At 51.7% G+C, this 23,169-nt stretch overlaps 2 protein-coding genes across 9 annotated transcripts in view; one reads left to right on the top strand and one right to left on the bottom strand.

Moving 5' to 3' along the window:
- The window catches only part of NOXA1 (NADPH oxidase activator 1), a gene marked incomplete at its 5' end in the record, with an annotated part of 101,363 nt that extends 87,549 nt beyond the window's left edge, over window positions 1–13,814 (bottom strand). Inside the window, 15 exons of one of the 2 annotated variants that reach the window (XR_014591459.1) lie at window positions 294–1,029; window positions 1,247–1,370; window positions 1,472–1,577; window positions 2,832–3,001; window positions 3,549–3,607; window positions 3,744–3,816; window positions 4,423–4,476; window positions 5,090–5,231; window positions 5,888–5,925; window positions 6,432–6,491; window positions 7,145–7,252; window positions 8,266–8,400; window positions 10,511–10,619; window positions 11,892–11,974; window positions 13,641–13,814. Coding sequence is in view for 1 of the 2 variants with exons in the window: in XM_083875876.1 (XP_083732002.1) it covers window positions 932–1,029; window positions 1,247–1,370; window positions 1,472–1,577; window positions 2,832–3,001; window positions 3,549–3,607; window positions 3,744–3,816; window positions 4,423–4,476; window positions 5,090–5,231; window positions 5,888–5,925; window positions 6,432–6,491; window positions 7,145–7,252; window positions 8,266–8,400; window positions 10,511–10,619; window positions 11,892–11,974; window positions 13,641–13,814 (1,533 nt within the window). Of the gene's footprint in view, window positions 1–46; window positions 1,030–1,246; window positions 1,371–1,471; window positions 1,578–2,831; window positions 3,002–3,548; window positions 3,608–3,743; window positions 3,817–4,422; window positions 4,477–5,089; window positions 5,232–5,887; window positions 5,926–6,431; window positions 6,492–7,144; window positions 7,253–8,265; window positions 8,401–10,510; window positions 10,620–11,891; window positions 11,975–13,640 lie in introns of those variants that run through there. The other variant, XM_083875876.1, reaches the window with a different exon arrangement.
- A 940-nt stretch (window positions 13,815–14,754) lies between these two features.
- EXD3 (exonuclease 3'-5' domain containing 3) overlaps window positions 14,755–23,169 on the top strand; it is a gene marked incomplete at its 3' end in the record, with an annotated part of 206,575 nt that continues 198,160 nt past the window's right edge. For 4 of the 7 annotated variants that reach the window (XM_083875864.1, XM_083875859.1, XM_083875866.1 and 1 more), the window contains exons 1-2: window positions 14,755–14,825; window positions 17,514–17,579. The other 3 variants (XM_083875862.1, XM_083875860.1, XM_083875861.1) reach the window with 3 other exon arrangements.

Raw genomic sequence — 23,169 nt, 5'->3', positions numbered from 1 at the left:
AAGTGCAAGTTGATTTAAGTGTTGCCAACTCTGGCTCGGGGTTTATTTTATATTCAACTTACATAGCCAAGTTTTGTCAAGACACCAAATCCAGAGCAGGTTCCAGCTCCAGGCACTTGAGTGTTTTATTTAGATCAGCAGAGCTCAGCCCAGCTGCAGGAACTGGACAGGGCTTTGAGTCCTTGCAGCACCAGCCCTTTCCCCAGGGCCTCCAGCACTCTCCTACACCCCAGAGCTGCTCTGAGGAGTGAGGATTTCCATATCTGCCTCTTCTCTGAGCTCCAAGATCCCACCTTGGCCTCAGGGTTTGAGAAAAGTGCCAAAGGCATCTGGCCAAGGTCAGGTCCACAGGCTGTTTGCTGTGGCAGACAGTGGTCCCAGCTCATGGTGTTATCCCATTAACCCCATTGCAAACTGGTTCCAAAAGGCTTTGGAAAGAGCAGCACCTCTGGCTGGTGGAGATAAGGCTGTGAGACTGAGAGCCTGGGGAACAGGGAGCCCCCAGCTCCCAGCCAGCCACCCTTGGCTTCAGGAGTGAGGCTCAGCCTTCCCAGCCTCAACACCAGCACCAAGGGAGAGGGGATGGAGACTTCCAGCCAAGGGAACCTCTTCCCACCCAGGAGAACATCCTCCCACCCAGCAGCCTGAGCTGCCATATGGACAATCCCCACAGGCAAACCCCAGAGCCCTCTCCCTGCTCCCTGCCCTGCACAGACACATCCTGGGCAGTGTAAGCACCAGGTAAAAATGCCAGCTCAGGGAACAGGCTATAGGAAATGCCATTGCTGCTGGAACTGAGCCCATGGAGTGGCAGATATCCCCTGCCCAGGTACAGCAGAGCTCCTGGCTGTGCTGCCTGGGGCCCAAATGAGCTGGGACCAGCATCTCCCATCCCTGGGGGTGCAGTCAGGCAGGAAAAGGCTCCTGTTTGCTATAGGAATGTAGCAGCACAGCTGGTCTGGGTGGCAAAGCATTTGGGGAAGATGCCAGTCTTGCCATTGCAGCGTCCTTCCAGCCAGTCCTCATTCACTGGAAAACATAAAGGAGTAGGAATGAGCTCTGGCCAATATGAGTGGGGTTAGTGAGAGTTTTCATGGCTGGAATTTAAACCTGGGCAAAACCCAGTGCAAGCCTGTAACTCCTGAGAGTCTGAACCTGAGACAGCACAGGAGAGGCCCCATGTTCCCCAGTGCCTGCCCAGAGCAGCCTCCAACAGCCTGGCCCAGCCTAAGCACTGCAGAGGTACCTTCAGCAAGGACATCCAGCACATCTCCCTTGCTGAACTCCAGGTCCCCTGGTCCCTGTGGCAGGTAAGAGTGCTGGGCCAGCATCTGGTAGAGAACAGGTCTGCCCGAGTGGGAGTCCGAGTCCTGCAGGAAAAAGGCAGTGAGGAGGAAAAAGGCAGTGAGGAGGCTGCAGAGCAGAGCAGACCCTGGAGCCCAGCCCAGCAGAGATGCTGCCCCAGCCCTACCTGGCAGCAGAGGGTCAGCCTGCCATCCATCAGCTGCTGCCACACCTTCTCCAGGTCGTCCTGTCCTGACACTGTCCCCAGCTCTGTGCCATCCAGGAGCCTGCAGCTGCAAGGGTTCATTAATGCTGAGCAAATCAGCTCCTTTAAAGCCAAACCTGAATGCCAGCCCAGCCCTCTGCCACCCTCAGTCCCCTTTTCAGGCCAGCTCTGAGCTTGTCCCTCTGCACAGTGACAGGGCCACCCCACACATGCCCAGCAGGCAGAAATGGCACTGTGGGGAGTGACACTGTCACCTCCTCACACACAAACTTGAGGGGAAGATCCTGAACTCTCCTGATGCCACTGTGTGTCACATCAGGGAGAGCTCACCCCAGATCTGCTGTGTGAGCCCCAGATTGCTCTGCACTGCTCCCTGTTACTGCAGAGGCTGAGGCGACTGGGACAAAATCCAATCTGTGCAGCTGCCTCTACACAGAGTTTTTCCTTCTGCTCTCCCTTTTTCTTGGCCAGGGTACAGTTTCCTAAGAAAGATCCTTTAGGCTTCCAAGGCCCATAGAATCGCAGAGTCATAGAATGGTTTAGCTTGGAAAGGCCTTGAAGATAATTTAGTTTCAACCCCCTGCCATGGGCAGAGAATCTTTCACTTCCCCAGGTTGTTCCAAGCCCCATCCAATCTGGCCTTGAACAGTTCCTGGGGTGAGGAATCCCCAGTCTGTGTGGGCAGCCTGTGCCACCACTCATATTAAAGGATTTCTTCGTAATATCCCATCCAGCCTCTGCCCTCCATGCCTTTGTCCTGCCTCTCCAGCCCTCCCTGAGCCCTTGATGTCCTGGCAGGGATGACAAGAGGAACAGCAGGTGTTTCCCCATGGGGATCACACCTTTGTCCAGCCCACAGCCCAGGTGAGGTCTGTGCTCTAGGCAGACTCTGCACTCACTTATTTACCAGATCCAGGGTTTGGGCACAGATAAACATTCCCAGGCTGTGTCCTGAGGGGAATGGAAGCCCCCAGCCCTGTACCTGTGTTACCCCTGCACTTAGAGGGGTAACAAGTGGGTGTGGACCCTCCCAGAGGACAGCAGGCAGTAGAGCAGGGTGAAATATGGAAGGCTCTTTATTATCTGACTCCAATTATACTTATATACACTTTGTACAGAGGGCCCAGATTGGCCCAAGGGGTCACAACCTCCTGACCCCATTGGTCACTGTGACCATCAGTCAAATTCTCTCTCAGAGAACAACTATGCAAAACACACAGATAAATTCTAAGAACACACATTGTTCATGTGAAGCAGCCTGAGAATGGTGCTGCAAAGGCTCAAACACTCAAAAGCAAGAAAACGCAGAGGTGACACGTACCTGAGCGTGCCCCTCTGTCCCTGCCGAGCCAGGGTGTCCCTCAGCAGTGTCCTCAGGGCAGGCAGGGTCGGGGTGTCCCCAGGCTGCAGCACCAGGGAGCAGTCGCAGCGCAGCCGCAGCACCGCCGGCCTGGCCGAGCCCCCCGCGGCCTCCCCGCACCCCGGGGGCACCTGTGGGGACAGGGGTCAGTCAGGGGGGGCAATCGGGGTGTCCTCAGCTGGGAGGGACCCACAGGGATCATCCAGCACAGCCCCTGTCCCTGCACAGACCCCCCAACAATCCCCCCCTGGGCACCCCTGGCAGTGCTGTCCAAAGGCTCCTGGAGCTCTGTGCCCATTCCCTGGGGAGCTTTTCCAGGGCTTGTTCCACCCTCTGGGGGAAGAGCCCAGACTGATTATAAAGTTCATGGACTAAGAACAAGCATGACAAACCCACAGAAACCCAAATGACCATATCTGCTCTCATACCAAGAGAGGTGACACAGACATGATCCCCCATCTCTGTTCTACCATGTCACTGTAGAACATCATCAAAATGCATCAAAATGAATTCCAAAGGGGGAACTCTGGATTCAAAGCCTGGGATCAAATGTTCCTCCTGTGACCAAGGAGATTTTTTTTTTTGGGAGCTGCTTAGGAATTCTGGGCAAGAATCTTGCACTTTCCCCAGCCCTGGTCTCCTGAGGCTGTGCCAGCTCCAGCCTGAGGAACACCTCACCTTGGAGTCCATGTGAGCACTGGCATCACTGGCAGAGGGGTTTTCCTTCCCAGGAGGATCTGCAGAACAGCACAAAGGTGGGAGAACAGCCCTGCAGTCAGCAGAGACTGCAGAGGGGCCACCACCTCCTCATGGCCCCCAAAGAGAGGGGTTTGGGCACAGCTCCATCCCCTGAGCTCCCTGCCCATGGATTACCTGCCTTCTGCCTCCCGTGGGCACGGCTGGGAGGCACCTGGGCAGGAGGGAGGGGGATCCCAGTGCTGACCTTCTGCAACACAACAGCACCAGAAAGGGTGAGGGCAGAAAGCACGAGAGCCTGGACAGCCAGACACAGATTGGTAGGTGTAACCCCAGGGAGAGCCCCAGGGAGAGTTGCTCATTGAACAGTTGGATGAGGTGAAGCTCTCAGGCTCTTGTCAGCAAAGGTTTGGGGACAATTCCCTGTGCTGAGGGCTCTCCCCACTTGGGCTGGTTCACAAACACTCCTGTGTGTACCAGGGGTTCATTTGGAGTTGGGAAAATGACAATTAAAGAAATCATAGCAACACTAAAACAACCATGGGCTTGAAAACTCCCTGACAGGAAACAGGGGGCTGAGCTGCCCCCTCCCACACTGGCTTCACATGGAAAATGATGGCTGTGCCTGTGGTGAAAATGGGAGATAAAGTTCTCCTGAGTCAAAGGGATTTTTCCTACTCCTGACTCTTCTGTTGTTCCCATTCAAGAGCCCTTGGTCTTCAGTCAATAGTCTCAGTGTTTCACACTCCCCGTTTCTCTCACAGAGTTGTCCTATCCTGTGATAATCTTACAGACAAATGTCCCAAATGTAAGCCTTGGTCCCTCGCCCCCCCTGACTGCAAGGTTTCCAGCTCACCCATTTATCCATCCTTGAGGCAGGCTCCAGGAGAGAGCTTGGGATGTGCAGCTTCTGCAGAGGAACAGAGAGCAGAGCAGGGTGAGAGAGGAGCCCATGCTTTCTCTTCTGTTGGGAGTTTATTTTTATTTTTTCTAGGGGTTCAATAGGATCCCCTACAGTGGAGAGCACAAAGGCCACCCTTGTGGCTCTGCAGAGGTGAATGGCACAGGCTGGTGAGAGCCCAGGGTCGGGAAATGTGGGAGGTGTGGGAAGGACATCCTGAGGACTGAGCTCAGGGGCCTCTGTCCATTCCCTGCCCCAGAACCGTGTCCTTTATCCTTTCCCTGCCCTCGGGGCTCTGTCCTCTCCATGCCCAGGACCCCCGTTCTCACCTGCCCATTGTGGATGGCGATGGCCCCGCCACCCACAGCCCTGCCCAGCACAAACACGAGGCTCCCGTTCTCACCTGCCCTCGGGGCTCTGTCCATTGTCCTGTCCCTGCCCCAGGACCCCTGTCCTCACCTGCCCCAGGACCCCTGTTCTCACCTGCCCAGGACCCCTGTTCTCACCTGCCCCAGGACCCCTGTTCTCACCTGCCCAGGACCCCTGTTCTCACCTGTCCCAGAGCCGTGTTCTCACCTGCCCCGGACCCCTGTTCTCACCTGCCCAGGACTCCTGTCCTCACCTGCCCGTCGTGGATGGCAGTGGCCCCACCATCCGTTGCCCTGCCCAGCACAAACACGAGGGTCCCGGGTGGCAGCTCCGGCCCCGGCGGCCCCTCGGGGCGGTACCGGGACAGCACTCGGTGGTACCCGGTCTGGGCATCCCTGTGGACACAGGACAGGCTGTCACCACCCCGAGGTGACAGAGCCACCCCAGCCCCAAATGGCTCGGGCTGGAGGGTTGTGGCTGTTGGGAAATCCTGATTTTCCGTTGATGCTCTTTGGTCCAGCAGGGAACAAAAGGGGCTTGGGAAACGCTGGTTTGCCAAAGGCAGGTGAATTTTTCTGATAACACTGTCAAGATCAAAACGATTGTTCAGCACAGCCCTGAAGAGCTGTTGGTGCAATATCACCAAAAGGAATTACTTTTTTGGGGTTTGAGCATGATTTTGGCTGAGGATATTTTGGCTTGGGAGTGTTTGGAATTGCTCAGGGAATTAAGATGGGAAAGCTGAGCATCCTCTGGCACAGACCTGGGCAGGTCCCACAGCCTTTGTCTGTTCCATCCCCCAGGTGTGCCACGATCCCTGCCCGACTCCCGGGACTATGGAACAGGCCCTGCAAACTGCCCAGAGGCTCCTGCAGAGGGACCCGCCGTGTCCTTTGCAGGCACAGGAGCCTTTGTGTGTTTGTCCTTCATCCCAGCCCTGGTGAGAAGGGTGTCGATCCCTTGGACTCTCCACACAAAGGCACCAGAGAACAAAAGACTTTGTGAGCAGCAGTGGGAGAAGGGCAAGGCCAAGGTGGGACTGAGCACTCACCGCAGAGCATCGGCACTGGGTTCATAGAAGCCTTGTTTCTGTGGGACAAACAACAGGATCTGTGACAGTGCCACCTCACCTCCTGCCTGTGCCATTTCATCTTCACTCTTGACCCCATTTGTCATTCCATTCCGCCCAGAAAAAAGTCTGCTGCTCCACACCTCACTAGTATGGACCTTCTCTTCCTTCCCCTCCCTCTTAACCTCATCAAGAAGTGAAATAATTTCTTCCCCCTCTCCTTGTTCCAAGAACTCCCAGCACGGTGTGAGGCTGCTGTGCTCACACTGACACATTCACTGAAGTGCTGAGCAGAGACAGGCTGAGCACAGCAAAGCACCATTGCTCTGACATGGTGAAGAGCCAAAAAATGCATCTTTAAAAGGCTGGAGATTCCCATCACTGAGTCCTGGCCCTGGAGATCCCCAGGCTGGTGTTACACTGGTTTTACCAAGAGCCCACCCTTCCCCTGATGGTTTGGAGCTGAGCCCCTTTCCGGAGCTCCATGGCAGTTCCATCCCTCCTTTCACAGCCCTGTGCTGCTCACCTGGGGCCTGAGAGGCTCGAAGCCAATGTACTCATCATTGGGAATGATGGATGAGATCACCTGTTGGAGAACAAAGCAATAAGTGAATCCAGGCTGGGCAAAGAGACCCCCAAACTTCATCCAAGATTATCTGTTCAGATCCATTTCCTTCTGGCATCCCAAAGTCGGGCAAAATGTGGAGCTGTGCACACAGTGGGAGAGGCAGAGCTGGATCCCTCAGACAGATTCAACCATTTGTGTCCCAGTTTTTTAGTCTTTCCAAGGTTTCTTTAAAAAAATGTGTGAATTTATTACTTTCCTTTCCTTTATTTGTGTTGGAGCTCTCTGTTCTGACTGCACTGGGCACAGAGGGGGTCAGAGACATTCTCTGCTGCTCTGGATTCAGGGATGTGACAAAGCATTTGTCCCCCTGGGAATGCAGGGCTGAGCAAGCTGGGACAACTTAAAATGTCTTAAAAACATCATTGGCAGCAAAAGGACAACTGTGGGTTCCCAGAGTACCTGCTCAGCCCTTCCAGACTTTAAAGTGACCAAGATTGGGAAGGTATTTTAGTGCCAAAGTGGATTTTTTGGTAGAAGGAATGGCAATTCTAAAAAAATTTTGGCTTCTGTGTCTTGACTGCAAGCTCTGCCCACCCTGCACAGCGCTGCTCTCTGGAGATGGCAGAGGAAAGATCTTTCTCTGTTAATGGTGCAAATGACATGGCTGTTACCTTGGGTTTACCCAGGAAATCTTTTGAATCCAGCTGCTCAACCTCCTTCTTTCGTGGTCTGAACAGTTCCCCAAGGGGGACCATCATGGGCTCCAAAAGCAGCTGGTCCTGGGGCAGGGAGAGCAGGGAAAGAAAACCCCATCAATTCACATTGAATGAAACATCAGAGCACTGGAAAGGAAACACAGCTTAGGTGTGCAAGAGCAGCTTCAGGAAAACATTGGGGGCAAAAATTTTGGCTGTGAACTTGACAAAAGCCACTCAAACTCCACAAAAACATGAGCAAAGTGAGAGCTCAGCAGCCCCTCCCCAGTGGGGAGGCAAGAACTGACACTGCTGCCATGGGCTGGGTGGGCAGTGGAGGAAAGTTCATCAGACAAATCTTCCAAACAGGTTTTCTGTTTGATTTCAGATGTTTTCAGCCCCAGAGTAGTGGGCTAATAGCAAATATAAATAATACACTGGACAAGCACAAATGTGATGCCATAAGAGATGATCATGTTAAAAACAAATTATGAATCTCTTATAAAGTATGAAGCTAGAAAAAACTAATGAATCCTTCAGGGAGAGTAAATCAGAGATCTGCAAATGTTTCCAGATCATAAAGGAGACTAACGGGAAACTTTTACTTAGAAACAGCCCTAGAAACAGTTTCACACCCTACTTAAGCTCCAAAAGTGATTGACATTAATATCTGAGCTGCCATCAATTGTTTCTGAGGCCAAAGGGACTGAAAAAAAACCAGTGTTATGAAAAGGGAGACTCTCCAGACCTGCACTTGTAGGGGTTCTGTGCATGAAACTCTGCACAAGGCAGCTGGTTTTGCAGGACAAGTACAAATGGGACTGAGCTCCTGAGCGTGTGGGGCCAGGAAGGCACTTAGAGATCATCCCAAAATTCTGCACTCTGGTGTTGCTGGGCAGTGAAGCCCCTGGGGGTGATGGAGTTCCTCCATCTCCTGGTTTGGCAAAGCATTGTGTGCAAATGGTTTAGACTGTGCCAGGAGGTGGCCAAGCAGGATGGCAGGACATGCAGGTGTCAGGAACACTCAGACAGCTTTTAGCTCCATCCCTGAGCTGATGCACAATGCACACAGCCAGGAACACACAGAGGGGCCTTACCTGCACCCGCTCCAGGGCCAGCTCCAGGGCTGCTGCTCTTCTCTCAGGCCTCCACACAACAGCCTTCTCCAGGGTGGCTCTGGCCTCCTGCCACTGCTGCAGGTGGCACTGCACTGCTGCAGTGCTGTACAGCACCTGGGGTGGGCACAGGGAAGGGGCTCAGAGGGGCAGGACCCAACACATCCTCCTGAACTCAGCCAAGAAACAGGGAGAGGAACTAAAACACCAAAAAATTCATCAACGAGAGAGGCACTCTGAGCAACACAGCTGGGAAAATTTCACAATCAGAAAGGAAAAAATAAAAGCTTGGGTGTGCTGGGGCTGCTGGTCAAAGTGAGGGGAGACATGGGGACAGCAGGGGAAGACTCTGGCTCCACACTGTTTAAATCTGATCCTTCCTGCATCCAAAAGGCCTGGAAGCTTTTCTTGGGCTTCTTTCTGCATGCAACTAAGTGATGATTTTTGTAATCCCGACTCCCTGTCACTGCAAAATAACTGAAACTATTTCATGTTGTGGTGGGCTGTGAATGTGCAAATTGTCAGCTGTGGCTTGTCACCCTTCAGCAGCACGTCAGGCTGTTCCTGGGGAAGTGCAGGCTGTGGGAGTGCTGCAGACAGGGTGTCAGGGAGCTGTGGTTTATATTGGGAGTGGGAGAGCTCTCCCTGTCACTGCCCAGGGCTCTGTGTGTGGGAAAGTTGCTGGGCCACAGGCAGAGCACCCCCAGACAGCTCCTTATCTCCTGTGACAGCCTTATCAGCTGGGGATTGAGGTGTGTGCCTGGCTGCACGCCCTGCTCAGGGTAAGCCTGGAGCTCACAGGATGCTTTTCCTTCACTCCCTAATCATGGCTGTTTGGGATGTGGGGAATGGCAACCATGGACGTGCACAGGAACTGCAGGATGGGCCCTCCTGGGAGTTCTCACTCAGCCAGGAGTATCACAGCCCTGCAAGAGGCAGGTGTTTCTGGGTTTTCAAACCATGCATGCATCTCTCACGAGAAGAGCAGCTGCAGCACATCAGAGGCCATGCACAGGGAAAGCCATGCTGGAGTTCTGCTGGAGGATAATGTTTGTGTATTTTTAAAAATGAGCTCCAAGTAAGAATGAGATAAAACTGTATCAGGGTGCTGATCTCAAATCTAAAGGGCCAGCAGATATCCTGTGATGACTGGAGTGAGAGGTTGTGTTCACACCAGGAAAGGCCCCATCCTCCTCCTCCTCCTGAGCCCTTTCCCAGGGAACTGCTCCCTTCCCAGAGAAGGCAGGGCTGTGGCACTGAAGCTGTTAAAGCCAGGGAGGTTTGGGTAATACCAGGGATGCCAAGGATAGCTTCCTCCTGCCAGGCATGAGGTGCATGAAAATTGCCTGAGATGCTTGACTGGAGTTACACAATGACTCCTCACTCTCAAGGAAGTAAGGAGTTAAATCCTCTTTCCTCTATCTGCTTTTCAATCTGTGCATGTGGACTTGGAGAAAACAAAATGAACCCTTCCAGTGAGGGACAGTTTCTAGGAATCATTTGCATATGACCAAATATGACAAAAATTTACAGTCTGAGCTTCCTTGAACAGGAGTGGCAGGTTTGGCTCTGGGTGACAGTGAGAGGTGCAGGATGAAGCATTGACAAACACAGCCTGAGCACAGGGTGTAAGTTCAGGCACAGAGGGAATGTTAAGAGCAGTTGCTGCAGTTGGAAAGAGGCTTTTCATGGCCCTGAATTCCCTGGAGTCTGCATGATGGGTCAGCTCTGCACTCACCTGTCAATGTTTCAGCCTCTCTCAGCTCTTGGAGTGAGGAGCTCACTGAATTTACTTGTGTATTTACATGTGTATTTACACGCATGCAAGTGTAAATATTACACAGAATCCAGACTAGTTTGGGTTGGGAAAGACCTTAAAATTCCCATTCCACAGGCACGGACACCTCCTATAGACCAGGTTTTTCCAAGCCCCTCCAACCTGGCCCTGGACACTTCCAGGGATGTGGCAGCCACCACTTTGTTTTTATATAGAGAAGACAAAAACACCTCCTTACACAAATTCCTGTGCACCTGCTTGGAACAATTTTACTCTTCAAACTGCATCATTTGCTAAACTTCCCAGAGATTATTATGTTACTGTAGAAAAATTGCAAGGAGATTGTTTTTACCGTTCTAATGTACTTTGTTGAAAAGGTCTTGGAAAAGCACTCATGCCTGTTTCTGACACCCCCAGCAGTGGGGAAGGATTGCTGAGCCAGGCTCTTACCTCCCAGGCATAGAGGATGTGCCTCAGCCCCAGCTGCTTGTAATCAATGAAGGGATTTTGCCTGAGGTGACTGAAGGCCTTGTGATAGTCAGACAGAGCTTCTTCATACCTGCAACACAGAGGTGACACAAGAACTGAGCCTAAAAAAGCTGGAGACTGTTTAAGAAGCTTTAAAAACCATACTGGGAAATAACAGACATCCTGCTCTGCAGCCTGTGCGAGGAGAGCTGCACCAGAGATGTGTCATCTTTGTAAAGAACAAAGATTACTCACTGCTGGCAGCTCCCTGCTCATGTCTCAGGAGGGGTGGAGGGCTGGGAACCCACTTGATGGGAACCAGGGAGGGCACAGAGTGTCACAACTGAGAAACTCAACATTTAGAACCTCAGCATTAGGAAACTGAGAGAACCTCTGAGGATAAGGAAGGGATTGGTCTGAATTTACACCAGCTATGGAACTGAATTCCCTGCAGGTGCCCACTGAGGCTGCAGGTGTGAAAGGAAGGGCTGTGCAGGGGGGACACAACCCAGAGAAGCTGCTCAGGGGGGTGGGAGCAGTTTCTGATGAGGGAAGGAGCCCTGGGGGGCTGGAGACCATCAGCTCTTTGGGGAGGAGGCAGCTGCCAGCTCTGCTGCCCCTGCAGTGCCTCTTTTCCCATTTTAAGTAGCAAAATGTTTTCCCATTTTGGGGAACATTTGTTTTTGCTGCCCTGCCTGGGGTCCACCCCCAGGTACAGCCCCTCCACAGAGAAGCCAGAACTGCTCACTGTAAATCCCCCCCAGAAATAAAAACAGGCATTTTGTGGAGATTAAGGTCTGGAAAATATGGGGGAAACAACAGGAAAGGAAATAACTGAGCTCAAAGGTAAGACAAGCTCTGTAGAAGACTTCACCCAGCTCCCTGAAGAGGATGTCACTGTGATTTAACTGTGGGAACAATGAGTAACCAATCCCATGACACTTCTTGAGCAATCTCAATATTTTATCAGTGAGACTGAGATCAGGCCCCCAAAGTCTTCTGGCAGAGAGTTGCATTTTTAGGAAGGCCAGTCTCATGTGAAGACATACCAAACAGCACAATTTTTTTTTAATTTTTTTTTTTTTTTTTTTAATTTCCAAGGAAAATCTGAATGGCAACATAACATTGTGGCATCCAGGAGTTTTCTGTAGGGGATGCAACCTTGTGTGTCAGCCACCTCTGAGCCCCCCAGCTCTTATCAGAGATAAGACTTGCTGACCTGTGACAGAGTTTCCAAGGCTAAAGCAGAACCTGTGAACCCTGCAAGGCTGCTGGAAGAATTTTGGAATCCAAGAATCATTTAGGAATAAAACAGGACTGAAAGGAGAGACCAGAGATTGCACTGGCTGTGCCCCTCACTCACATTTCCAGCTGCAGGTGGACAAACCCTCTCTGGAAATATCCCACAGCCAGAGAATTGTCCTTCTCAATGGTTTTATTGAATGCCTGAGGAGAAAAACACAGGATGGATCAGATCACACACCTCCAGCTGCCCTCCCCAAGGCAATCCTGGGCTCTGTCCAGCTCCAAGGGGCCAGACACAGCTCACAGTCATCTTTCAGCTCCTGGCTCTGTCTGAGCTGAGCTTCAGACTTTTACCCCTCCCTGCTACAATGGACTGGACACAAATGAGCTGCATTGGCCACCAGGCTGCTTAAAATGGGAAAAGTGGAGCAGAGCTGGCCGGGACAGTGGGAGCAGCAGGGCTGGCCAGGCTGGGGAAGGATGAGGTGATGAAAGGGTGAAGGGAGGAAGCTGCAGGGCTGCCTACAATGGCCTCTGACACAAACTCTGCTTCAGTGCCCCAGATAAATACAGGCAGTGCTTGCAAAGCTGGCAGCAGCTCATGGTTTGGCTGCTGGGAGAGCCAAGAGTCCTCCTGGGGCAGCAGCAGGGCTGTGCTCCTGCCCTCCCCAGACACCTTGTGGGGGTAACAACTCCTGAGAGCCCAGCTGTCCCTCGCCCTGCCCGAACAGGAACAGCCCTGCAGGTGACAATGAGTCTCTGTGACCCCACAGACACTGTGCAGGAACGTCTGCCTCGCCGGGCCATAAATGAATTAAACCAACCGTTGAGCCACACGGAAGTGGAGCTGAGCTTCTTCCCAGTCCCTGCCCCAGACTGGAGCTTAGAAATCTCTCCTGAGCTCTCCCTTATCTCCCTGGCACCACTGCTGTGTGCTCAGTGTGCCCCAAACAGCCCCAGCCCTGCCCAGGGCCCCAGGGTGCTGCCCCAGCCCCTCCTGCACAGCCTGAGCTCCTCCTCACACTGCCTGAGGAAAGGTTCATCTGGATGGATGGATGGATGGATGGATGGATGGATGGATGGATGGATGGATGGATGGAGGGATGGATGGATGGATGGATGGATGGATGGATGGATGGATGGATGGAGGGATGGATGGATGGAGGGATGGATGGATGGAGGGATGGATGGAGGGAGGGATGGATGGATGGATGGATGGATGGATGGATGGATGGATGGATGGATGGATGGATGGATGGAGGGAGGGATGGATGGAGGGAGGGAGGGATGGAGGGATGGATGGAGGGAGGGATGGATGAGTGGATGGATGGAGGGATGGAGGGATGGATTCACATAATAATGAGCTAACTTCACCTAAACCCCACAATTTTAACTGATTTAGCTTAAAGTCCATTGCCAGATGCAGTTTCTAGTATCTCATTTAAGTACTCACTGTCTCTATCATCTTGTTTCAAAATGATTCTGCCCACTGATCCGGATTTCCATAGTATTTAGAGAATCATGGAATCATTAAGGCAGGAAAAGGCCCCAAGGATGGAGTCCAGCTGTTTCCCAACATCACAGAGTTCACCACTGAACTGCCCTCGACGGCCTCACCTTTTTAACTCCAACATTTTCACTTTCGATGCTTCACTCTGCTAAACCTTTTCCTCCAGCCACTCCCATCCTCCAGCCTTCGACATCCCCATCCGCATTCCCGCTGGAATTTTGGATTTCAATTGGAATTTCAGCATCGCTCCCTCTGAGACCCCCCAGGGGTGCCCGGCCACCCATCCCCGGTATCCCCCCGGTATTCCCGGTATCCCCCCGGTATTCCCGGTACCCCCGGCGCCCCCGGCCCGCTCACCCTCAGGGCCGCCCGGGGCCGCCCGGCCAGCAGCTGCACACAGCCCACGTTGAAGCAGATCCGGGCCGGGGGCTCGGCGATGCCGCCGAAGGTGTCCAGGGCGGTGTCCCATTGCCCGCGGTCCGCAGCCCGCACCGCCTCGTGCCAGCGCCGCAGCAGCTCCCGGTACTCCATGGCCGGGCGGGGAACGGGAACGGGAACGGGGCTGGAATGGGGAACGGGGCCGCACCTGCCGGGGCCGCACCTGAGCCGCACCTGAGACTCACCTGAGCCGCACCTGCCGGGGCGGCACCTGCCCGCTCCGCTCCTCCCCTGGGCGGAGAGAGGAGACACCGAGCCCAGGATGGGACATGGAACAGGAACGGGGGACAGGGACCTGGGATGGGACACGGAGCCAGGAATGGGACACGGAGCCTAGAATGGGATATGGAGCTCAGAATGGGACATGAACCCAGGAATGGGACACTGAGTCCTTACTGGGACACGGACCCCGGGATGGGATGCGGAGCCAGGAATGGGATATGGAGCTCAGAATGGGACATGGGTCAGGAATGGGACATGGAGCCCAGAGTGGGACATGGAGCCAGGAATGGGATGTGGACCCCAGGATGGGACATAGAGCCCAGAATGGGACACAGAACCCAGGATGGGATATGAACCCCGGGATGGGACACGGACTCCAGGATGAGACACGGAGCCAGGAATGGGACACGGACCCCGGGATGGGACACAGAACCCAGGATGGGACATGGGCCCCGGAATGGGACACGGAGCCAGGAATGGGACATGGACCCCAGGGTGGGACACGGACCGGGACAGAGCGCTGGGGGCGGCGGCCACACCTGAGCGGGCACTGGGGGGACGCTGCTCGCTGAAGGCACCAAACCAGCCGCCAGAAACGAGCCCACGGCCGGCTCTACCGCAGCCAAAACAGCGTTTGGAGACCTCTTTTGAATAAATTATTTAATGTAAATTTAATACAGTAGACAGTCTCCCGGCCTGAGATGAATGACGTGCGGGTTACCTACAGTAAATACGGTACCGCCCGGCCGGCCCTGCCAAGGCCGACAGCGCCCCCTGGCGGCGCTGCAGGGCGGTGTCCCGGAACAGGAGCCCGGCGGGGGCGCGGTGCCCTGTGCCGGACGTTCCGGGTGCGCGGCGCGGAGCGGCGGGAGGCGGTGCCAGGTCAGTCCCGGGCGGGCCCGGGGCGGCGGGGCCGGGTTTAGCCGGTGCTGCCCCGGTCACTGAGAGCGGCGGCGAGCCCGCGGGGCCGCTCCGGGGAGTCCGCATCGCGCCACGAGGCGGCTCCGGGGCCGCCAGGCCGGGCCGTGCCGTGCCGGTACCCCAGGGCGGGCTGGGCCAGGCCGGGCAGAGGGGTTGGGCCTGGCCGGGGGGCGGGTGAGGAGCCCGGCAGTGCGGGAGCGGGGCCGGGAGAGCGGGGTCAGAGCGGGGATTGAACCCCTGGGGCAGAGAGAGCGGGGTCAGAGCCGGGATTGAACCCCTGGGGCCGGGAGAGCGGGGTCAGAGCGGGGATTGAACCCCTGGGGCCGGGAGAGCGGGGTCAGAGCGGGGATTGAACCCCTGGGGCCGGGAGAGCGGGGTCAGAGCGGGGATTGAACCCCTGGGGCAGAGAGAGCGGGGTCAGAGCCGGGATTGAACCCCTGGGGCCGGGAGAGCGGGGTCAGAGCCGGGATTGAACCCCTGGGGCAGAGAGAGCGGGGTTAGAGCCGGGATTGAACCCCTGGGGCCGGGAGAGCGGGGTTAGAGTGAGGACTGAACCCTCGGGATGGGGAGATCCGGGACAGAGTTAACGGGGATTGCACCCTGAGCCCCCCGGGGCGGCAGGACCGAGTCACAACCCTCTCGAGCGAGTTAATTACAGCTGAACAAACCAAAGAAATCCGCGCCCAGACAGCCCCGTGGAGCTGGTGGGGTTCAGTCTGGAACAAACCCCGTGGGCTCCCTGACACTGGTTTGGGATGTTGGAGAGAATGAGAAAGAGGAATCAGTCAGTGGAATTGGAAGTGCTGCGAGAATTGTCCGCACGTGGGAAGATAAAATGTGGTTCAGGAAAGGAAAGTTTGTTAAGGTGATGTCAGCAGCAGGACTGGTGTGAAATGGGCGGGTAAAACTGTATAATCAGATCCTGCAGGTGCAGTGAGTGTAGAGATTAAAGGCTAAACCACATGTGGCTGAGAAAGGAGATTCCTCCACTGGTGTTCCTCCTTGGGAAGGATTTCAGTGTATGTCTGAGTGTGCTGATGAATGCTCAGAGCCACGTACCTGCATTTTCCAAGGAACTGAACTTCAGTGCAGCCTGACAAGTTAATTAAGGTGATGTTGCCATACAAAGTGTAAGAAGGGCTTTAAGACAAACCATGCCTTAGCTGTTAAAGCTGTGGATGAGGGAGAACCAGCTGCTCCCAGAGCTGGGCTGAGCCCAGGGCAGGTGTGTAACCTCTGCCCTTTGGGGGCCCTGCTGACACACAGGGGACAGGGCAGGGACAACAAGGTGCTGTGGCCTGCCTGGGGGGCTCCATGTGCCCAGGAACATCTTAATACCACAACAGCTTCCCCCACAGCCACTGGGAGTGGCAGGACACAGGTGCATCAATCTGATCTGCACTGCTGGGGGAGGACTTGGTTCCTTGTGTGGTTTTCAGTTTTTCTAAAGAAAATCAGGCTGCAGCAGCCACGTGTGTGCCTGTGGCTAGAACAGGCTACCGGGACATCTCTGGCTCCAGGAGCTCTGCAGTGAGATAGAAAAATACTGGGGACTTCAGGGCAGGCCACAGAAATGCTCTGGTTCTGGAGAAAAAAAAAAAAAAAAAAGCCCTTAATAAGTTGAGTTTATTCAGGCCCATTCAAGAGGAGAGAGCTGAGTGGTGACTCAGGCACTCTGGAAATGTGTGGGATTTATCTGTGGGAAGTTATCCCACAGCTGGATCCTGTCAGCCTTTCCAAAGCACACACAGGATCACAAATTCTGTTCAATGTGACCCCCTTTCCCAGCAGTGATGGAGGGAATTACAGGAGGGGTTTGGGAGGAGGAGAAGGCCTGGCAGAGTTGGGAGCTGAAGGATCTCAATGCTGGAGGTGTGTTCACTCCCTGGGCAGTCTCAGGGGCCAGGCCAGTTTGTGCAAGCAGTAGGACAGAAATAATCAAATTTTAACATTTGGAGCAAAACCAGCAAAATGCGTCTTGTGGGATGTAAATGCTCCATCAGCAAAGCTCTGTCTGGAGTCCCTAAGGCAGCAGGGCTGCCACTCACCAGTCAGTGTTCAGTGCTGCTGTTCCTTCAGCTGAGCCCCCATTTCCCTGTCTGTTCCTGAAGCTGCCGAGGTTATGGAGACAATGATTCCCTTATTGTTCTTGTGCTTCTGTGACAGAATCCCCTGAGCTGGAGGGGACACACAGGGATCAATCCCAGCCCCTGTCCCTGCCCAGACCCCCCAACAATCCCCCCCTGGGCACCCCTGGCAGTGCTGTCCAAAGGCTCCTGGAGCTCTGTGCCCATTCCCTGGGGAGCTTTTCCAGGGCTTATTCCACCCTCTGAGGGGAAAAACCTTTCCCTGCTCTGCAGCCCGGGCCTGACACAGCTCCTGTCCCTGTCCCCTGAGACTGGAGCTGCCCCTCCACTGCTCCCCAGGTTCCTCTGAGGTCTCCCCTCATTGCACCTCACAATCTTAACGTTACAATAAAGATGCTGAGCAAGAAATTAAGAAGTTGGCCAGTGTGTGAGATGGTTCAAGGCAGGATGTGCTGCCCACACCAGTGTGTGTCTGCCAGCCTGCACCAGCCAGGCCCTGCAGGGCTGAGGTGTTGGGTGTACAGGTGTCCAGCTGCTCACAGCCCTGTTTGCTTCCTCACAGCTCCTGGTGCCAGAGGGATCCCCAGACATCACCCAGCAGCTGAGACCTTCACCAGCCTCCCTCGGGGTGAGTTTGGCACTTGGGCTGGGTCTGCCAGGTCTGTTCTGGCACACATCTGGCAGGATGGGGGCACTGCAGCTCCAGTAACTTCTGCCCCTTTCCATTCTGCCTTGTGGGAGCTTGGGAAAGGAACATTTGCTCCTTCTGCTCCCAGCTGGGGTGTCAGGGGACACCTCAATGGGTGCAGGACACCTCAATGGGATGTCCTGGTGCAGGACAGGGGGGAGGGAGGGGACAGAGTTACTGTGCCTCTCCTGAGCCTGCTCTGAGCCCCTGTGCTCTCCTGGCACAGCTTCAAGGGCAAGGAACACTCTGACAGTGCGGTGCTGAGGTTATTAAAGTGAATTTCTCTTCTGAGGATCAGCGCGGGGTTTGTGTCTCAATAGGAACAACTGTGGTTTGCAGGAGGGTTTATTAGTTTATGTGGGTGGGTGAAAGGGAATTGGGCAATAAATTGGGCATTGGAATTGGGCAATAAACCATGTGTGTGCTGGATGAGCCTGTGGCCAGTCCTGTTCCACCACTGCCCTTTGTGTGACCACTCCTGGGTGCAGACCAAACTGTCAGGGTTTTATGGTTCACCAGCGTATTAAGGAATATATTCAAGGAGATTAAATTTTGAGTCGTGAACTTCATTGATGGCATTAATTTATTTTTGTAAAGTTTGATTTAACTATGTCATCCGTTGAAAAGTTACCCAGCAATTCCTTACAGAGGAAGGTTGTGCTGGGTAACTTTTATCTGACTCAGTATCCTTTCTCCTCTTGGAGTGGTAGAACTGTACATTTTCCTACATTTTTCTCTAATCCTGCTGCCTGCTGAGGTATTTACCAATCAGAGCTTGCACACTGCAGGGCAGGATGAAATACCTGTGCCAGAGCAGTCACCAGTTACTGTCTGTCATCTGATTTGCCGTTTCCAAGAGGAAACCAGGCTGGTTTTGGATTTTCCCGGTGTCCCTGTGTGTGAAATGCAGCTGCAGCCTCGTTAGAGGGCACTCTGGAACCGCCCAGGGAGCCACATCCCCGCAGGCTCTGCACAGAAATCCTGCAAACCTCCTTTGCCTCCAGAGCAGCAGAAAGGAGGAATCTGGAGCTGGATTACCCTGATCCAAGGCAGGGCTGCCTGTGCCATGGGCTGATTTCATGCCTGTGCTCTATATGGAATGAATTCACTGCAGTTTTCCAAATGTAAATTAATGAACTTATTTTTCTTGCGCCCTTTACCCCATCAACTGCCCTGATCCTAAATATAAATCCATTTGGGATATATTTTTTTTCTGGTTCCTGTTGTCTTTGAAAAAAGTAAATCCTTGATAAAAATAGTAAATCCTTGTAAATCAATAGTAAATCAAGTAATTAGTAAATCAAGTAAATCCTTGATAAAAAAGGTGTTTCAGAAACTGTTGGGTTTTAGTGCCAGCCCTTCCTCCAGTTCTGTCTGTGCCTTTGACAAATGGTTTGTTGTGTCTCCTTTCACTTTCCTTGTGTCAAAAAGAGGATAATGATTTTTACCTCGGGAGAATGAATCAATGCATATAAATGTGCTTTGAAATACGAAGTGGTTTAGAATTTTTTTAAAATATAATTAAAACGCTGAACAAAGCAGGAGCCGGAGAAGTCAAATTTAAGACGACGATTATTGTTAAACTGCTTTGGTGGCACTTCTGTTCTGGCAAGTTTATAGAGCCAGATCATTTGCATGACTTTTGATTCCCCCATGTTTTTAGTTCGTTGTCCAAGGAGCAGCATTCTTTATATGCAGGAATGAAATTGTAAACACAAACACAACCTCACCTTTGTCCAAACATACCTTGTTTTGCTTTTAGAAAGCCAAACCAAAGCCCCAGAAGCCTGGAGAGCAATTAGCACTGACTCATCCCCAGCAGAATAGTAAGAAAAAGTCCTGCTCAGGCCTTCTTTTTCCTCTCCTAATTTTTAATCTCCTCTTGCACTTTCCCTTCCTATCCCCCCCAGAACTTTCCATCTCCTTGGTGTCTTTTTTCTGCATCAGCTGGAATTCCTGAGGAACCTTTTATTTGTCTGGCTGGCAGATGAATTTTAAGGTGGAATTGAATACACAGGGGCTCATCTCTGTGAGACAGAGATAAAAACAGTCGCTGAGCTTAAAGCATCTCATCTGTGCAACTGAAGGTTGTGGTTTTTAATGGGTTTGAAGAGTTTCTTGTACTCCTGTGATTTCTGTAAGTGTTTTTAAGGCTGGCAATGAATGGCAGAGGCTTCAGCCAAAATCTTCACCTCTTTAGTGTCATCCTCCATCCCATATCCAGATCCCCCTTGTGTTTTACCACAGTTTGGGTGTTTTAAAACTCCTGGCAATCCAAGAGCCAGGGACACTACAGAACATATTGAGAGGAGCTCTATCCTGCTCGTAGGAAAACACTTTCTTCCAGTTTTGAGTAACATCTCCCAGGAATTTTCTCACAGAGCAGTTCTGTGGAACTGAAAGTTTCGTTTCAGGGTGATGATGTTTTGGTTTTTGTCACCGTTTGAAGACCAGCTGTGTTGTGTGGTGACACATTTGTCTGAGCTGGCCAGTGGGGCAGGTCCTTGTGCTGGGCTCAGAAACCACTGTGGGACAATTTGTGTGTGAGAAGAGAAGGCAGCAATACCACAGAGTGTCTCTTGCTTAAAAAAGAGTGAAAAAACCCCTTCTAATAGAGGTTAAAGGAACAAATATAACTGTTAAAATACACATGAGGGGCGTAATGGGGAAAGCTTAAATTTCGGGCAGTTTTCTGCCTGATGTAATGGAGCAAGAACCAACTTTTTCCTTTATTTTTTTTCTCTTGTTTCTGTAGGAGCTCAGTGGTGCTGTCTGGCTGATTTGTCAGAGGTTTAAGCACCAAAAATTAACCATTTTTAAGTAAAGCAAATGCAGAACTTTACAGAACTTCTGTCCAGCTTAAAACTGAACAGAAAACAAACAAACAAACAAGAACCAAAAATGAGAAAGTCTTTTGTGGACAATGTCCAGAGCAATTTTAAAATACCCTTGTTCCATTCCTAAATAAATGGTTGTTTCAGCCAAAGAGAAATCTTTGCTCATGATTTATGACACTAATCTGGATGTAAGGCCTCTGAGCAGGATTGTCAGTTTATTAGAGCAGCTTTCCTTCTCCTTTCAGATTTAATCCATATGTTGTTGTATCAACAGAGCCTTTGTCTCTGCTCAGTTATGAGTTATCCCTTTTTAATAATAATAATAATAAAAAGTGAAAACACATGTTTTTTAACAGCCTTATTCCAAAGAAACCCAGGGTGACACAGGGAGAGGTGATCACCAGACGGTGACTGTGATTTGTGACTTCAAAGTGCTGATAAAAGGGTGAGCAATGTCCCTCTCCCCTGTGCCAGGCCCTGCAGGGACAGGAGGAGGCAGCATTATCTCTGGCCAGGATTTCCGAGGTTTTTTCCCCCAGCTTGTGCACTGATGCTAAACATGCTCTTTTCAGTTAACTCTAATTTCCTTCCTTTTTTTCTAAAGGGGAACTTATCTAGAGGTGTATGTAATTCACATTTCCTTCCTTCCTGCCTTCCTCCCCTGCAGAGAAGTTCTTTCTTGGACCCCCTCCTGTTTTCTGAATGGAGAGGAATTACTCTCAGGAAACTCAGGAGTTTGGTATTATTCCTATATTTGGTGTGAGAAAAGATGTATTTTGAGTATAAATGCTTGTTTGATACCTGCACGAGGGTTCAGCAGGGCATGTGGGAGCTGCTCAGTGAAGCAGCTCAATAAATCACAGAATTTTAACCTTATTCCAGCCTTAAGTCTTAAAGATGAAGGGGAAAAGAAGATTGTGTCCTTGCTGCCAGAAGCAGTACAGGGATAGCCTGACAGGGATGTTGGAGCTCTGGGGAAAGAGAGATCAAATCCTTTGGTCCATCTTGAATCACAGAATTTCAGGCTGGTTTGGGTTGGAAGAAAAGCCCATCCAGTCCCACTCCTGCCATGGACAGGGACACCTCCCACTGTCCCAGGCTGCTCCAAGCTCAATCCCACCTGGCTTTGGACCCTTCCAGGGATCCAGGAGCAACCACAGCTTCTCTGGGCACCCTGTGCCAGGGCCCCCCACCCTCACAGGGAGGAATTTCTTCCTAATATCTAATTTAATGGCAGTGTGAAGCCATTCCCCCTTGTCCTGTCATCACCTCCCTCCTTTTACAAGCCTCTTTAGGCCCTGGAAGGTGCTCTGAGGTCTCCAAGGAGAATTCTTTTCTCCAGGTGAACACTCCCAATGTGGCTCCAGATCAGAGGGGTGCAGCCCTTGGAGCATCTCTCTGGCCTCTGCTGCTCCATGTCTTTTCAGTGCTGAGGCTCCCAAAGCTGGGCACAGGTGGGGTTTCATGAGAGCAGAGGAGAAAAGAAGACAGAATCCTCAAGTGGACTTTTCAAGCTCTCTGAGAGTCTCCTGGCCTCAAGTCTGCATTCTGGCAGCTGAAATTCTGCATCCCTTGGTGCTACTGGGTGCTCAGATTAGGTTTGTGTCCTTTGCAGTGTATCCCTGTTCCTGATAGACTTATTGCTTCTCAGAACAGCTTAGAGTGGAATTGTTTCCAGAGCAGTGGCAAATGAAGAGAAGATTTGCCTTGCAAAAAAAAAAAAAAAAAAAAAAAAAAAATTCTGTATAGGTGGATTGATTTTGCCAGGCTATACTGTGTTGTGCTTTCATCTACAATATCTTTGGGCAGCCTCACCCCACTTTGAAGTTGGCCATTCTTTGAGCAGCTGATTGCATTGGAAAACTCCAGAGGTCCCTCCCAAAGTAACTGACTCTGATTCTCTTTTTTTTTGTAGAGTTCTGGCAAAGATGCTTCTTTTGGCTTCATTTCCATCTCCCTTCATGCTCAACAGCTTTCATCATGTTCCCATCATAAGCAGTTCTTTAAACTGAAGTGATGTGTAAACATCAGGAACAGTTTCTAAACTGTAACATGAGTTTCCTTCCCTCGTAGTTTAGACTTTTTTTTATGCTGCAATATTCAGATGATATGAAAAATCAATTTTCTTTAATTACTATGTATCAAGAGCTAACTACTTCTTTTTTTCTGTCCTCAGAAAGAAATGTTTTACCATGGGGCAATAAAAAGAATAATTCTCTAAAAGTTAATGGGTTGTGTTTTCAAATCAGCTTTGGTCCTGTGCACTCTCTGTTGGGAAGCTGCAGAAGAAGGAAAGACAAAAAGAAAAGAGCTTTTTATTTGGGATCTGTATAAAATATATCTGTAAGATTATATTTTTACTGCCTTTTTAGTGAGCATTACATTTTTGCATTAAAAACTGGGATTGAATGAAAGATACTGTTTATATGGATATTGATAACTATTATCCAAACATTTTTAATTTAATGCTGTGCAGCATTTTGCTTAAAATTTAAGCAGTTGTTTAAGTTGTTTTGACTGGTAATGGACCTAATAATTTGTCTTGCTGCTGCAGGAGGAGTGTGCTGGGCAGGGAATTGCTGACAGTTTGCCGACTCGCCTGGAGATACAATTTTATTCTGAGGGCAGGACAGGATGGCGAGGCAATTAAAGCGAGTTCCAGAGAGCAGAGGTGTAATTTCTCACATGTGTCC

This window comes from Zosterops lateralis, assembly GCF_965231275.1.
Source record: "Zosterops lateralis genome assembly, chromosome: 20".
NCBI classification, from domain to species: domain Eukaryota; kingdom Metazoa; phylum Chordata; class Aves; order Passeriformes; family Zosteropidae; genus Zosterops; species Zosterops lateralis.
This window is presented reverse-complemented; position numbering and strand designations above follow the sequence as displayed.